The following is a 17,594-nucleotide window of genomic DNA, read 5'->3' as shown; positions in this document are numbered from 1 at the left end:
ATGTAAATGCAGCTTCTGAGGAGCAATAAATGGTGGATGTGAGCGCATAATAATTTGTACGATCAATCAGATTAGATATATGAAAAATACATAGACTTGATCCTAATCACTAAATAATATTTTCTATATATAATAAAAAAATATTTACACCAATGAACAATAGTAATATGAAATTAATAGATTATTAAAAAATTATACACTTGTATTAGACCACTAATTGAATTTTATTTCACACAACTAGTTTTAAAACTACAGATGTTTTTATCGACAGGTGATCACAAAAACTATCGAGCAAATAATCATTCAGGTATTGGTAGAGGTGGGTGGGATAATAACTGACAGGCGTGGGGTTAAGGGGCGGGACTTGGTTTAATGGAAACGTAGACAATAATGGTGAGGAATTTTGGAAAAGCATATTGTCAATTAATGTTTTATCAGTATTAATTTTTTTTATATAATCATTTTATAGAAATTGATGTTGATGAAAACATCTGTAGTTTTCGAAACTAGTCGTGTGAAATAAAACAAATTAATGGTAGGTATAATACGTGTCTTTTCTTTGATAGTGTCATTTTCACCTAAAGAGAGTAAGAGAAAAAGTTCCTACTTGTATATTGTTTGCATTGGGGGCATTAGGATCAGCTCCGGCAGCCAAGAGGGCCTGAGCTATCTCAGTGTGTCCCCCTCGCACTGCAGCCCGGAGGCACGAGTCGCGAGTGACGCCAATAACCGTGTCCAGGTTCACGGGACGGAAACGGAACTCCGACGGCGACTCCTGGAAAATTAATTAAAATATCAAATACACATTTCATAACATGCGAGAGCCTGCAAAAGTGAACCGTATTCAAGAACATTTTAAATAATCATTCAATCATGCATTGTTGGTTCTCTGAATATGAATATAAAGCTTTTAAAATAATTTTTCAATGACAATTAAATTTGACACTGATTTGAATTCTGCAAGACTCATGTGGCAATGGGCGGGACATGTTGCAAGACAGGACCTAGTAAGGTGGACCCCAAAAATGTTGAGATGGGGGATGAGACCTTCGGAAAGTAAAAAAGGGCGTCGGAAGACCTCAAAAAAGATAGTCAGAAATTGGATAGGAATTGGCTACAAGCAGTAACAGACAGAAAACTGAAAGTACAAATTTGAGAAAATCTTTGTACTATATTTTAGTATTTTCTCTTTCAGATTTCACACCATACAAACATTTCTTTTTAGCCACTTCATGCCCAGGTTTTTTTCACAAAAATAGAGCTTAAAATATACGGTCACATTATTTTTTTCTTTAAAAAATTACATAATTTAAAAGTTGTCCAGTTCAAAAAAAATTAACAAAAGCAATTAAAATGTACAAGAAACTTAAACTTAATAAACAAAATAAGCCTAACTATAAAAAAAGTAAAAAGATAAAATTCGGTCATGATTTGAATAATTATTAATACATTCACGGAGTTTGTTACGGAGTTTTGTTCTAATACAAAGGAAGTCTGAAGATCCAAGGGCTTCTTGTTGTTCTATGTACATTCCCATAGAGTGTGTTAATTATGATTCTTGTACTCTGCTGGGAGGTGCTTTGATTGGTATAAAATAAGATATTGATTGATATGACACCCTTACCTGTGTCTCCACAGGTTGTTTGCTACTAATGTTCAGTCGCGACATAATGGATTGTATCCCGACAGAAATTCTCCTCCTGGTGGGACTGACTACAGTTTCAGGCTCAACTTTTGGAATGCTGGGCGCGGAAGGATCGTCGTTCGGTTCAGATTTCTAATAAAACCAAAATGTTACATTACAACGTGCAAACTAAATTCAAACACAAAATAAAACGACACCTCAGCTTCACGGGGTGCGTATAAACGAAAAGGAAATAATAACATTTATGAAAGTGCTGTCGTAATATGCACTTTTCTTAAAAACTAAAACATAATAAAACGACAACGATTTAGTTTTTCTTCTTTTATTTTATTTTACTAGTGACTGGGTTTCGTCAATACCGACATCACATCTAGACTCCCGCCAGTCTGATGGTGTCGGTAATGACGAAACTCAGTCACTGGTCAAATAAAATAAAAGTGGAAAAACCATATTAGTCCACAAAGATTTGTCAGTACTAAACTTAAATGTACTAAAACTAAAACATCAAATACAATATATACAGTCCCTTCTTCTAAATTTATAAGGCGTTCGGAGAATATAAAACATGACCCTTTTTTTGGAGATTTTTTTAAATCTATTAAAAATATATTCATATATCGCTCACTCCTTTCAACAATGTCATATTTCAAAAAACTTGATTTTAAAGTTTAAAAATATAATAAAGTGTATTAAAAATAAATACCAAGCTACTAATTGAACTTTTTACTGTGCAACATATCTTTTTAGGTAAAACCTGAATATTTTTTTTCCATTTGAAAAATATTCAGTATATTTAAAAAAATAATTAAACAATACCTTTTCTTCAAAATGCAAAAACAACACTTTCTGCCTTGTAGCGGGTAAATATTAAGTTAAAAATATGTCGCTTTTGCTGGGATACAGTACATTTTCTGGGCATTCCGAAAACACGAACAACTGAAAATTGAAGATTTTTGATATATGATGTTGTTGAAAGGAGTGAGTGATATGACATATACACATTTTTTGCGGAGGCCCACCAAGTCATCTTAGGTGTCCTTGGAGTTCATTTTAGATACTTTTTAATATTATTTTTACCAATTTTAACATAATATACACACAAGAAAAGAAAATATATCAGGTTATGTGCCCGATAGTTACCTAAGACAGCGTCGGCATAGATTGTTTCACATTCCTATACACAGGACCAACCTGCCGATGGTTATGCCTGTAGGAAGAGCTATCGCTGTGTTGAACAATATCTCATCGGATTTTGATCTGTTCATGTGTCTGAAGGCGTTTTCTGAAGCCGTATTCTTCTACACCTTTAGCAATAGTATTCTAACATATTTTCGATTTTAAAGTATACGCTTCAAATTTTAGTTTGTAATGTATATGTTAACTGAAAATAAATAAATTGAATTGAAAAATAAATAAATTGAGGTTTTTACTTTTTGACATCTCATCAAAGATGAAAAAGAATATGGAAGTCTGGGCATTTACGGGGCTGACGGAAATATGAAAATAACTCCTGTAATTGGAGATAATCTAGATTTTATGAACAAGTATTTGGACACACTCAAAATGTTGTAAATAAAAGTTATTTTATGTAAAGATTACACAATTATCTAAGTCTTTACAAGTGCCCTTGAGGTAGTATTATATGAAAATGACGCATTAAGTGGTTAAAGCAAATAATATGAAAAAAGACGTATTGACAATGCATTTAAAACAGCAATAAGTTGAAAGGAGGGATGCTGAACGGTGAGTGTTACCTGCGATGAGACTTTTGTCGCTCTGACCATGTGATGCAAGAGGATATCTACAATGGGACGGTTCCCGAGGAGGCAGGCCACGTACAGAGCTGTTTGTCCGCTGACATCTCGATGGTTGATATCGAAGACAGCTCGGTACTCTAGCTCCCCAGTCGGATCTCTGTTCAAATGACATAACTCCACAATGATTAAATAATTTTTAATTTAAGATTGTATAAGACTACTTTTGAGTTTATTAATGCAAACATGACTATTATTTTTTGACAACTTATCAAAGATGAAGAAGAATTGGGCATTTACGGGGCTGACTTATTTTTACTGATCACTTTACACACGTGTAACGTTCACCAATTCTACCCATTATTGACAACCACACTATTCAAATTTCTGGGAAGTTCTATATATATGAACCAATTTCGAAACGTTCTCGAATCACTAGAACTTCATTAGAGACATCTATTGGTGAGATGAATGCCCAGACTTCCATATTCTTCTTCATCTTTGATGAGATGTCAAAAAATAATATGAAAATAACTCCTGTAATTGGGAAATAATCCAGATTTTATGAACAAGTATTTGGACACACTCAAAATGTTGTGAACATGACTAGTTTAGAAAACTACAGATGTTCTCATCAATAGATGAAAATACAAACTGATTTATTTTATTGATTTATTTAAATTATCATGTAATTCCAGAGTCAATGCCAAATCAATAAAAATATGATAATTTTTTTTTTAAAAATTATACCTTTAATTGTACATGATATATGAAAAATACACATACCTTAAAGTTGTCATCAGTCTTTCGGGATAGGGAAAATCTAAGAGTAATGACACCAGCTCCACGTGGCCATTTATGCAGCACGCGTGCAATGGAAGCCATCTTTCTACTGTTTGTTGCTGGAAATATGTAAAATTAGAAATAAGAATTAGAAAAAAACACAAATTACAAATTAGAATTAGAAAAAAAAACAACTGAGTGAATTCATCACATTATATCACAATTTTAATAGCACATAGACTGTTTTTGAACGGCTATGAAAATTGAAAAACTATAAGTGCAAAAATGTAATAAAATAAAATGTCCTATTAACCCTTTGACTGATGAGTTTTAATAAAGATTTTATTCAGAAAATGGGCAGTTTTTTTAAATTTCAAATATATGATATTAAGATGTTTGAAACATAGGAAATAATACTAACATTGGGCCATAGAGTCCACTACAGTCCATACACATAGAGTCACACTATGAGAATACATTCAACAAAACCTCAAAAACACATATGTACCTCTTTAAGTCAAAAGAACTATGATTATTACGCAATAAAGTTGTACAACTTGCTTCCATTATCCACAAAGTCATTAAAAAAATAAACTAAGTATAAAACAGCTATTCATAAATGGATAATGGAGGTAGGTAGATCTGAAATAGATCATTCAGTCATGTCGTATTTGATTCCATGTCATAAACAATTATCTTTCATATATGTTGTTTTATAAATAAATATTGTAAAATGTGATCTCAGCATAGGAAAAGTTAGTGAAGGCACATTACTGTAATTATATGTAATGAGGTGCAGCAGAGGAAGACTGAGGAAAACTTGGCACGATCAGGTATGCCAAATACTTGAAAGTGGTCAGGTTAGGAAGTCGTAATAATCGGCGGGTATGTATGAGGAGATGCATGAACGTGGAAGAGGCGAAGAATGTTTGCAAAGACAGAGTGGTGTGGCGTTCTATTCTCTCGCCCTACCCCTGCGGAGAAGCGGTGTGATGGTTAGTTAGTTAGGTAGAGGTGCAAAGTATGTGTGATATTTATTTATTTATTGAACGGCTGAAGCCTTTAAGATAATACATATATACAGTTTCTAATATAAAAATACACTAATAGAGAAACAAAAAGTCTTATAAGAAATAGTCTTATAACATAAAATCATAATAAAATAACAAATAGTACTGCAATAAGCACTGGTAAATGCATGTCTCCTTCAAACACTATCAGCGAGCAGCAAGAGAGAGTGAAACACAACGTTTAAATTTATCCATTATAATACGAAGAAGAAATGCTGAGAAAGTACAGATTTCAAGGAGGATAACAATATATTAAATAAATCTATACTTTCAAAAGCATTGGCTAACATGTGAAGCCGCGGAATTGGAGAGAACATGATATGATGTATAGCTAGCTCTGTTAGACTCCAGGCTGATTGTTTGGGAGGTTTGCCAGTGCGGATAATTTGGCAGGTTTGCTTGTTCGTAGCTGAGTCAAGAGTCACCGCAGTATGATGAAGTGAAAAATTAAAATAAATATATATGCCTAGGGATTGAACATGGGGGAAGAAGATTAAGTGTTGGTAATGCACCTGCACCATCTCCGGGAAGTGCAGCAACAAGGTCTCGGCGATGTCCCGGTTGCCGTGGTAGCAGGCCACGTACAAGGGGGAGTAGCGCGTCACAGGGTGCGAGCGCCCGTCGGCCCCCGCCGCTACGAGGGCCCGAACCGCCTCCGCCAGCCCCATCTCTGACGCCCTGGTATCATTACAATCACAATTTATACAACCATGGCTGACCGGGTACTGAAATGAAATTATTTAAAAATAATCAACGCTTAATGCTTTTTAAAGCCTGGGTGAGGACCTATCTGACATCAGATTTGTGATAGTTCATAAGGAACTGTCACGAGAGGTGGTATCGTACATGATAAAAATAGCGAAGGACATTGGTACCATAAACCACGCTAGGACACAAAAAGGCCGAACCCTCTTCTTGTGGTACAGAAAGCCTGTTGACGACAGTCAACAGTCCGGCTTCTCCTGAGGAGTTTTTTAAGTGGTTTCTTCCCAGCAATGAGCAAATGCTGAGTTCCTGATTGGCCCACACTAGATTATTCCTCCTGTTCCCAACACAGATTATAATAAAACATCATTTTTTTTAAAGTAAGAAGAAACAAAAATCCACTAAATGATCTATAAACCTTGTACATAATAAGCAAGGTAAATAATAATATAAATGCAACTCCCATAATGACATCATGGACTTAGTATATGCTCCATTGGAGATATGGAGAGAAAGATGCTAAACATATCCACTAGGGATCGAAAAATGAATGTTTGGATAAGGGAAAAGACCAAGGTAACAGATGTGGCTCAAAGAATTGAGGAACAAAATGGCACGTATGTCTGACGGTAGATGGACGACAAAGGTGCTTGACTGGAGGCCTTGAATAGGACGCAGAAGGATGGGTAGGCCCCAGACAAGATGGTCCGATGACATTAAGAAAGTGGCGGGCCTGCACTGCAAGATAGTCGCGTCCAACAGAGAACTGTGGAAGTCCAAGAGGGAGGCCTTTGTTCAATACTGGACATAAGAAGAAGGCTGAAGTAAGTAAGTATATGCTTTTATGATGGCAACACAATTGAGTAAAACTCTTTATTTTTAACAGTAAATCGTAGATACTTACGTAAAGAGAAGGGTGTTGGCTCCGGCGGGGGCCATGTTGACTATGAGCCCCGCCTCGGGCCCCAGAGCTGCAAGAGGCCCCTTGAGCAGGGCCCCGCTAGCGAGTGCAACCCGCAGTTCAGCGTGTCGTGCTGCTCGCGACCTTTCACATTCATCTGCAAATAATAATAAAAAATAATTAAAAATACAGGATGCAAAAAATTTTACCATTTCTGAGATTTGCATGTCAAATTACTTAATTATTAATAAGTATATATCAGACAAAGAGGGAGAAATATCAATATGACAATATGAAATCATTGATTTTTTGGATTTTTTATTATTAAAAACACATTAAAATAAAAACATAGGAGGTTGAAACTGCTATAGCAAGGCGAAACAATTGTCACAAATTTTATTTTATGTTTTTCCATAATAAAATACAATTAAGTAGACTCTAAAAATCGGTGTTTGATTTTAATATTTAATATCGAAATTAAAATAGGTTTCTACAAATTAAACGCCAAATCTTGAATTCATCATTATTAGAGGAAAAAATGGGTACATAGGACGTAGAAAACCTGAACATATTGTAAATTGGGCGATTGCCATGGAATTTCCTCGGAAGACATATATGGATATACCTTTCTGTAGAAGTATGGCCGATTGTGACGCCATCAGTTGAGATATTTGTGAAGCTTATATATATATATATATATATATATATATATATATATATATATATATATATATATATATATATATATATATATATATATATATATATATATACACATATAGTCCGCCTCCGTAGTGTAATGGTCAGCACGCTCGGCTACCGTTCTGGAGGTCCCGGGTTCGATTCCCAAGGGGGGTAAAATAAATATAAGTGATTTTTTCACTGTAATATTTATTTACTACTACCCTGGACTGGTGCCTGAAGCGGAGGGCTGATCACCTTTCCTTCACGTGTAAACGATCAAGATAACACTGCGTTTATATGACACAGTGCCCGATGCACCATTGGGGTGCGGATAAGGGTTTATTATTTTTATTATGTTATTAAGTTTTGCATATTATTATTATTATAGGATATTGCTTCATCTATGTTTAAAATAACATTGTTTTGTCGAACCGAAAATACATAATGTCAAATGAAAAAAAAAACATAACGGAAATACGCGAGCTGTCATTGCCATACAATTAAAAATACAGCTACAATTCAAATTCGCATGACCGATTTCGTAGCCGTTCCTAATATCATCCGACAAGAGTGATTAGTTTCGGCGATGACCCTATTATCGAGCGGTCGCTAACGAACGGAAAACGCGCCAACGCTACGTTGCAACGTAGAGCGACCAGACGTTAATGTAAGTAGATATTTACGTGTCATACTTCGTCAGGATGTTGGATTATTGGCTAATAAATTAATATGAAAAATCACAAGACTATCGATAGCATTCTTATCGAAATCTGTAGGGAACTAAGGAAGATATTAAAGTTTAAACTTGAAATATTTGAATAAAACGAAAAATGTGCGTTCGCATACGTCATCGAACGTTTTACGACGTCATATGGTTTATTGTCTATTGGTTATAGAGCTATAATAGTAGTAGTATGGATTGTTTGTTTACCACCACACTACCATTTATGTTATACAAATATGAGAGGAGGGGGTGGTGAGCGGGTGGACCATAGACATCTACAAATAGAGCCGCCAATAATTTAGCAATGTTACCGATATTAAAATAATCGTTTCTGAGATGTCATTCATTACCAACTTACGAAAACAACGTTTTTACGAAAGCGAATTTTTCAAGAGAAAATGATCAATGAAAATGTTGATTATATCGGCTGTTGTAAATACAAAAAAGTCTAATACAATCCTTTATAGGTTGAATATGTTAAATTAGATAACCCTCCCGTCTGACAAAGATTCATTATCATGGTTATTAAGATGCTGTAGATAATTTTATTGGTTATTAAGTCGCGTTTCCATTAACTTGACATTAGCAAAAGCAATATATTTTATATGCAACGCCATTATATATTAAAAAAAGTCGCGTTTCCTTATGATGAACGCTACACGGCTGTCCAAACACAAAACACAGTAAGGGACATTTTTTTTGTAGTACGTTTTTTTTTGCATTTTTGGACTAAGTAGATTCTACTAGTCCAAAAATGCAAAAAAAACGTACTGCAAAAAATGTCCCTTGCTGTGTTTTAAGTTTGGACAGCCGTACAATGCGCTACAGTTTAAACAACACGCGGCACGAAAACCCAGAAAAACACATTTGTATTTATTTTTGACATCCCAACATAGATGAAGAAGAATATGGAGCTCCGAAAACCCGCGGAAATAAAAGAATATGGGTCACCCCAGACTTGCAGACACACGGACAGTCGTCTTCCTGCTATTTACCTCGGATCGTATTGCACCAGCTGTTATACGGACGGCAAAACTTCTCACGGTTATACTGGCGAGTTTGCGGCTACGGTTATGCAATGTGCAATTTAATATGGCTACACGATATTATATATCCAAATCACCAAAATTTGGGTTTATATCAGGTGGACCAGGAATTAAACCATTATTTTATGGTGTCGAAAAAAAATATTAAAAAATGTTACTTACACGATAAAAGGTAAAAAAGAGCAGGATACGCCCAAGTTATGAGGTGAATGTGGTTGGTGATGAAGCAGAGGAAGACCGAGGAAAACTTGGCATGATCAAGTGTTTAAAATATTCGAAAGTGATCAGGTCAGGAGTCGGAATAAATAGGCATAATGGTGAACGTTACAATGCGTATAAAATGATCAGGTAATCCGGCCGAATCCCAGATGGTAATCCCTGGAATGCTCAGACTTATATTTTCTTTCATATTAATGCTTAAACTTACATCTTTCATATTAATGCTCAAATTCCCATCTTCTTTCATATTAATGCTCAGACGTATATCACTTTCATATTAATGCTTAGACTTTCATCTCCTTTCATATTACACTCAGACTTCCATTTTGTTTCATATTCATATTTAGACTTTTATATTCATGTTCGGAATTTCATTGCCTTTCGTATTAATGCTCAGACATCCATCATCTTTCATATTCATGCTCAAACTTCCATCATCTTTCATATTCATGCTCAAACTTCCATCATCTTTCATATTCATGCTCAAACTTCCATCATCTTTCATATTCATGCTCAAACTTCCATCATCTTTCATATTCATGCTCAGACTTTCAAATTAATAATCAGACTTCATCTTCCGTATTAAAACGAAAGATGCTTCCATATTTACTATAATAATATTATCGTTTAGTAAATAAACACAGCACATTTGTTGTTACTATGAATCGGGATTTTGCGCAGAGTGACAGGGTCAGGTAAGGTCAGAGAGAGATATGAATTACTATTGGATTGATAAGGTGGAAATGGTAATTCATATTATATTAATAAATGTTTCATCAACAAGTGACAATCGGAATTAATAGTGTTTAAAATCAATAGAGCATTTGTTTCTTCCGGGTACATCGACTTATTTCAACCCTAAATAACTAAACTATATTTGCAGATACAATGCCATTTGTGGATCGCACAATATTGACATATCGCTCACTCCTTTCAACGTCACATCGCTCACTCCTTTCAAGAACGTCATAAATCGAAAATCGTCAATTTTAAGTTGTGCGTGTTTTCGGAATGCCCAGAAAATGTACTATATCCCAGCAAAAGAGGCATATTTTAAACTTAATATTTACCCGCTACAGGGTAGAAAGTGTTGTTTTTGCATTTTGAATGAAATGTATTGTTTAGTTATTTTTTTAAAATATACTAAATATTTTTGAAATGGAGAAAAAACCTTCAGATTTTATCTAAAAAGATCTGTTGCACAGTAAAAAGTTCAAAAAGTGGCTTGATATTTGTTTTTAATGCATTGTATTATATTTTTAAACTTTAAAAACGTTCTCCTGAAAAATCAAGTATTTTGATTTATGACGTTCTTGAAAGGAGTGCGCGATATATCAAAAATCGTAAATTTTCAGTTGTGCATGTTTTCGAATTGCCCAGAAAATGTACTATATTACAGCAAAAGCGGCACATTTTAAACTTAATATTTACCCGCTACAGGGCAAAAAGTGCTTGAATCACTAGAATTTCACTAGTGAAATGTCAAAAAATAATATATATATATTATTTTAAATTCTTTATTTATCTTTATTTATTATCTAATTAATTCTTTATCTTTATTTTAAATTCTTTTTCGTTACATAACATAAATTAAAAAACAAAAAAATATTAATAAAATATAAAAATGAATACAAAAAAAGATCCCACAAAGGCATGGCCTGTGTGTGGGTATACAATATAATTTGGTCATAGTAAAGGGTATAAGGGTATAGGTTTAATAAGTAGAACTAGAATAATAGTGTTAATATATAAAAATAACTCCTATATAATTGGAGATAATCCAGATTTATGAACAAGTATTTGGATACACTCGAAATGATGCAAATAAAATATTATGTTTAAACTTGCCCAACTCTGCCCACGGAACGGTGACATCGTCTGTGAAGTAGTCGCAGGCGTCGAAAGCAATCTCAGGAGAAATGGCTGACGAGGACCCACCTCCCCCTCTCTGTCTCTCCAGCATCCCGACTTCATGTACCACAAACTATCGTCTTGACACCTGACGTCATGTGTCACGAATTATCACGTTCATTTGCACTTGGATTCATATATCACACCTGACATCATGTATAAGACTAATCACTTTAATTGATACAACTGACTTTATATACCACTTTGTTAATACACCTGATTTTATGAATCACGACCTATTACTTGTTTAATATACCTGACTTTATATATCGCGACCTATTTCTTGATTAGAATACCTGACATTATGTATCACGACTAATCACTTGATAATACAACCGATTTTATGTATCACGACCTATTACTTGATTAATACACCCGACCTATATATCACGACCTATTACTTGATTAATATACCTGACTTTATACATCACGATCTATTACTGGATTAAAACACCTGACTTTATATATCATGACCTATTACTTGTTTAATACACCTGACTTTATATATCGCGATCTATTGCTTGATTAGAATACCTGACATTATGTATCACGACTAATCACTTGATAATACAACCGATTTTATGTATCACGACCTATTACTTGATTAATACACCCGACCTATATATCACGACCTATTACTTGATTAATACACCTGACTTTATACATCACGATCTATTACTTGATTAAAACACCTGAATTTATACATCATGACCTATTACTTGATTAATACACTTGACTTTATATATCACGACCTATTACTTGATTAATACTCTTGGCATTATGTATCACAACCTATAACATGATTAATACACTTGACTTAATGTATCACGACATATTATTTGATTACCACGCTAAAAATGTATTGTAAAATATAAACAAAATGCTTGTTTAAAAAAAATATATATGTCACAGATAAAAACAAACATTGAACCAAGGAATAATCAAATGTTTGTTTACGTATACAGATTTAATCAGTGATGGGATTCAAAAAATTTAAGAACCGGTTCGCCCTTTAGATACTGCCCCTACCCCCACCCCTATATTAAAAAAATATTATTACATTAAATTATTATTAGAAACGGAGGGCTGATCACCTTTCCTTCATGTGTAAGCGGTCAAGATAACACTGCGTTTATATGACGCAGTGCCCTATGCACCATTGGGGTGCGGATAAGGATTTTATTATTATTATATTTAAAAAAATATATTATATTTATAACTTAGTAGATCCTAAAAATAATTGTTTGAAATCAATATTTAATATAATCCAACTTCAGCACAAAACTTCTGAGAAAAGGGACCCGTATTCACAGCACTGCGTTTGACTATAGAATAATATTTCAACTATGCAGTATCTGAACCTTACACACTGTATATACACATAGATAATAATAATAATTGTATGCAGATATTGATATGAGAAATACGTATTATAATTGTAAAGTACGTGGAGTCGTAATGTCAACTGGTTGTATAAATAACAGAGAGATGTCGCGACGCAATTGGCGGGAAAATGAATAGTTATTTCGAAAGCGAATACAGTGGAACCTCTCATAACGAGTCATTCGCATAACGAGCAAAAAAAATACGAAAAAGTTGATCCCTTAACGAGTGACATTTCGCATAAAGAGTTACAGAGTAACTTTTTCACAACATGCACTTGTGAGCTGGACCTTCCGCGCCAGCAAAAAATGTTTCGCTTAACGAGTAAGATTCTGGAGCGAATTATTTTATTTTATTTTATTGGAAGGAAGAACAACAGTTACAATATATGATACATACAGAATACAAAAAAATGAAATCATGAGTACCAATTATAGTTCTTCACAACTATGCATAAGAGAGGTCTTTATAAAGGAAGAGACATGAGACAAGGATGGGATAAAGAGAAAAGGAGATGGCAGTGATAGGAAAAGAAGAAAAGGAAAGGACAGGGAATAGAATTACCTTTTTAGGTTTATAAGATTTCGAACAATTTAGCTTTAAATTTTGAAAGATTGGAGTAGAACATATCAAGGTGGGTACAACATTCATTCAATTTCCCACAACTTAGATAAATAAAGGATTTTTTTAAATAGTTCTTTGATGGTGCTGGATTATAAAAAGGATGATTTTGTCTATTGATTCTAATTGCACAATGAAAAGGTATTATGCTCATTATGAGAGGTTCCACTGTATTACATTCCAAAAATGATATATCTAGAAACACTGTAGCATGTGATAAGGGCTAAAAACTAACTAACCATCAAGCCGCTTCCCCGCCACATCGATTGGTATTTGCACACAATCTTCGCCTCTTCCACATTCATACATCTTCTCATACATGCACGCCGATTATCCCGACTCTTAACCTTTCAAGTATTTGAAATACTTGATTATGCCAAGTTTTCCTCGGTCTTCCTTTGCTTTCCTTTTAAAAATCGAGTGGACCAAACTCCTGACAAGCTTGATCACATTTTATTAAAGTTCTCATAAAACATATAGCACTTTTTGAACGTTTTTGGTAAAATGTGAGTTTTTCTTATCGTCGTACATTTTACGATAGTCCCGTATTAAGGTACATTGAGACAAGTACTGTGGTTTAGGGTTAATAAAATAAAAAAGTACAAATAAAGATTTCCGTTACTTGAAATCATTATTTTTTGTTTAGTAAAAAAGTTATTCAAAAACAAAATTGGATGCTTAATTTTGCGCCACCCTAAATTTGTTTGTACACTGCTAGTTCACAAATCGCTCACTCCTTTCAAGAACGTCATAAATAAATAAAAAACTTGATTTTTCAGGAGAACGTTTTTAAAATTTAAAAATATAATACAATGTATTAAAAATAAATATCAAGCCACTTATTAAACTTTTTACTGTGCAACGGATCTTTTTAGGTAAAACCTGAAGGTTTTTTCTCTATTTGAAAAATATTTAGTATTTTAAAAAAATAATTAAACAACACCCTTTCTTCAAAATGCAAAAACAACACTTTCTGCCCTGTAGCGGGTAAATATTAAGTTAAAAATATGCCTCTTTTGCTGAGATATAGTACATTTTTTGGGCATTCCGAAAACATGCGCAACTGAAAATTTACGATTCTTGATATATGACGTTCTTGAAAGGAGTGAGCGAAATTTCGAATATGATTGACGTACGACGCCATTTGCAATAAAAAAACATCTTCCGATAGGGTGATTCATTTTGCGCCACCTGTACGAGGGTTTTATTTTAAAAATTAAATCAACATTCTACAAAGCTGATGCCAAATTGATAAATAATACGAAATTTTAGATGGCCAATTGTTTTTAAACCGTTAGGTCCACTAAAGATTCACGAATGAACGAAACGATTACGAATCCATGATCGGATATGGATTAAACAGACCGGGAAATGAGGAAAATCAAACTATCCGAACGTAGCCAATGTCGACGAATTGAATAAGAACTCGGAATGAGTGGTTCAAATTGAACGTAGGCTGTTTTATTTTGATGACGACGGAGATAAGCTCAAGCAACGGCTCCGTAAGCAGACCTATTTGTCGAAAATGCTTGTGTAAGGTTTCCCGGGCTGCTGACGTAAAAAAAATATACGAAAGCTTCGATCGGATAATACCGTCGAAATAAGATCCTACGCACGTCGAATTTTGATAAGGCAGAAATGGATAATGACACTACATTTTGGGTACTTGGCCCAATAAAAAAAAATGGATAGTGAATATAATTTTTGAATTATTTTAAATTAATTTTTTATTTTTTCGGGAATTGTACAGCTTTATATTAAAAAATATATGGTAAAAACAGTTACACTAACAATAATAAACATTACATTACATAAACAAAAATAGTTACATTAATAGATTGTCCGCCTCCATAGTGTAATGGTCAGCATGCTCGGTTACCGTTCTGGAGGTCCCGGGTTCGATTCCCAGGGGTCGGGGGTCAATTAAATAAAAGTGATTTTTTCACTCTAATATTTATTCAATATTACCCTGGACTGGTACCTGAAGCGGAGGGCTGATCACCTTTCCTTCTTGTGTTAACGATCAAGATAACACTGCGTTTATATAATGCAGTGCCCTTTGCACCATTGGGGTGCGGATAAGGGTTTGAATGAATAGATTCAGCATTTTGCGTCGAGAAGATAGCAATGAATGTTCCCTCTCGGCGATTAAGGAGGCACAACACATTTTCTCTCCCAGTATATAACAATAATATGGCACACTTTAACTCCATTTCTAGGATGCTAAGATTGTATAATAATTTAGAAAATACTGATAATGTGACCATCGACATATTTAATGATGGCACGGAGAAATACAAGAGGACCATTACCGGATTGGTGAAATCAATTTCAAATTGATTTCACCAATCTGGTGGAGTCTTGAATTTTGTACCTTATGTAGCGTAGTTTAATTTCACTTTTAATTTTTACTTTTAATTTTAATTTAAATTTTTCTTACTTCATTACTTTTAATTGTTATTAATTACCCTTTTTTCCAACCTAATTTCTATTCTTTATATATCGCTCACTCCTTTCAAGAACGTCATAAATCAAAAAACTTGATGATTCAGCAGAACGTTTTTAAAGTTTAAAAATATAACACAATGTATTAAAAATAAATATCAAGCCACTTATTGAACTTTTTACTGTGTAACAAATCTTTTTGGGTAAAACCTGAAGGTTTTTTCTCCATTTGAAAAATATTTTGTGTATTTAAAAAAATAATTAAACAATACCTTTTCCTCAAAATGCAAAAACAACACTTTTTCCCTTTTTCTCTGTAGCGGGTAAATATTATGTTAAAAATATGCCTCTTTTGCTGGGATATAGTACATTTTCTAGGCATTCCGAAAACATGCACAACTGAAAATTGTCGATTTTTGGTTTATGACGTTCTTGGATTTATGACGTTCTTGAAAGGAGTGAGCGATATGTGTTTAACCTGCACCTTTATTATTTCTGTAAGCTTGTTGTGTTTTCATCTAATTGATGAAAAACATCAAAACTATTGGTATTGCACTGTATTTCGTTTACTGTAATATGTTTTTCATTGTATGTGAACCGTAAATAAATAAAATAAAATAAAATAAAATAAAATAATAATAACGCCAATTAAACAATTTCACATTTATGTTATATGTATTATTAAAACATTAAGAGATAAAAAAATAAAAAAAGCAAAGAGTGGGAGTGTGTGTGTGTGTGTGTGAGAAAGAGAGTAAAAGGATAAGGGTATAGTATAAAAAATAAAAAAATAAAATATTTTTTTTGACACGTCAACATACGTGAAGAAGAATGTGACCAGCGCATTTCCCAGTATGTAAAATAATCCGGTTAGTATCTTGCATACGTCTTAATAAAATGGTCTTTACTAAATAAATTCATTCTCAAACCAACTGTAGATGGCTCCAGTGAACACACATAGGCGTCATGAGATTAATTATGTATGAAGGATTTTGAAAAACTTGAGTAGTGTTGTTGTCAACCAAGGGTAGAATGGTGAATGTTGCACGTGTGTAAAGTGACAGCCCATGGACAGGTCGTAAGCCCTGTAAATACCCAGACTATCATATTCTTCTTCATCAATGTTGAGATGTCAAAATGTAAACTTTAGTTTAATTCAATCTTAGAGTAACTAATGTTGAGATGTCAAAATGTAAACTTTAGTTTAATTCAATCTTAGAGTAACTAATGTTGAGATGTCAAAATGTAAACTTTAGTTTAATTCAATCTTAGAGTAACTACCTTTCATGAAGGTCTCGCGGATAACGTTAAAAAAAACAACCAATTTAAAAATGCCAATGTCATAAGAAACAAAAGTCCGGAAGTACAGTTAAGGCCGAGATCTCAGACGACCAATTTCAAAAGCGAACGGCTGCGCTGAGAGCCGATCGTGTTACCGCGCGCGATTTTTTTGTTTAGAATATGTATTGGAATGATTTTTTTTAGGAAATATATTATTTTTTTTTTAAACTCTTCATCATTCAATAACTTATTTCTTTTCAAAACTAGGCTAAAAAATAATTAAATGAATTTTATATATGTTAATCTAAGAAATAAATAAAAAATCGAAAAAAAAAAATTTGTATTACAAAAAAATAAATTGTATTACCTATAAACATAATTAACAAGTGTAAGTCCCTCTCCAAGCACAAGAGCTCAGTGTC

General features: G+C 33.6%; 1 protein-coding gene across 1 annotated transcript in view; it reads right to left on the bottom strand.

Moving 5' to 3' along the window:
• The window catches only part of Lrrk (Leucine-rich repeat kinase), an 80,045-nt gene that overhangs the window by 53,743 nt on the left and 8,708 nt on the right, over positions 1-17,594 (bottom strand). Inside the window, exons 4-9 of the mRNA XM_088259421.1 lie at positions 6,862-7,015; positions 5,765-5,930; positions 4,186-4,301; positions 3,400-3,559; positions 1,625-1,777; positions 608-775 (exon numbers count right to left, since the gene is read on the bottom strand). Of these exons, the coding sequence (XP_088115547.1) occupies positions 608-775; positions 1,625-1,777; positions 3,400-3,559; positions 4,186-4,301; positions 5,765-5,930; positions 6,862-7,015 (917 nt within the window). The remainder of the gene's footprint in view (positions 1-607; positions 776-1,624; positions 1,778-3,399; positions 3,560-4,185; positions 4,302-5,764; positions 5,931-6,861; positions 7,016-17,594) is intronic.

This window comes from Brachycentrus maculatus, unplaced genomic scaffold (assembly GCF_059751285.1).
Source record: "Brachycentrus maculatus isolate JH-2025_06_01 unplaced genomic scaffold, ASM5975128v1 h1tg000117l, whole genome shotgun sequence".
Lineage (NCBI taxonomy): Eukaryota > Metazoa > Arthropoda > Insecta > Trichoptera > Brachycentridae > Brachycentrus > Brachycentrus maculatus.
This window is presented reverse-complemented; position numbering and strand designations above follow the sequence as displayed.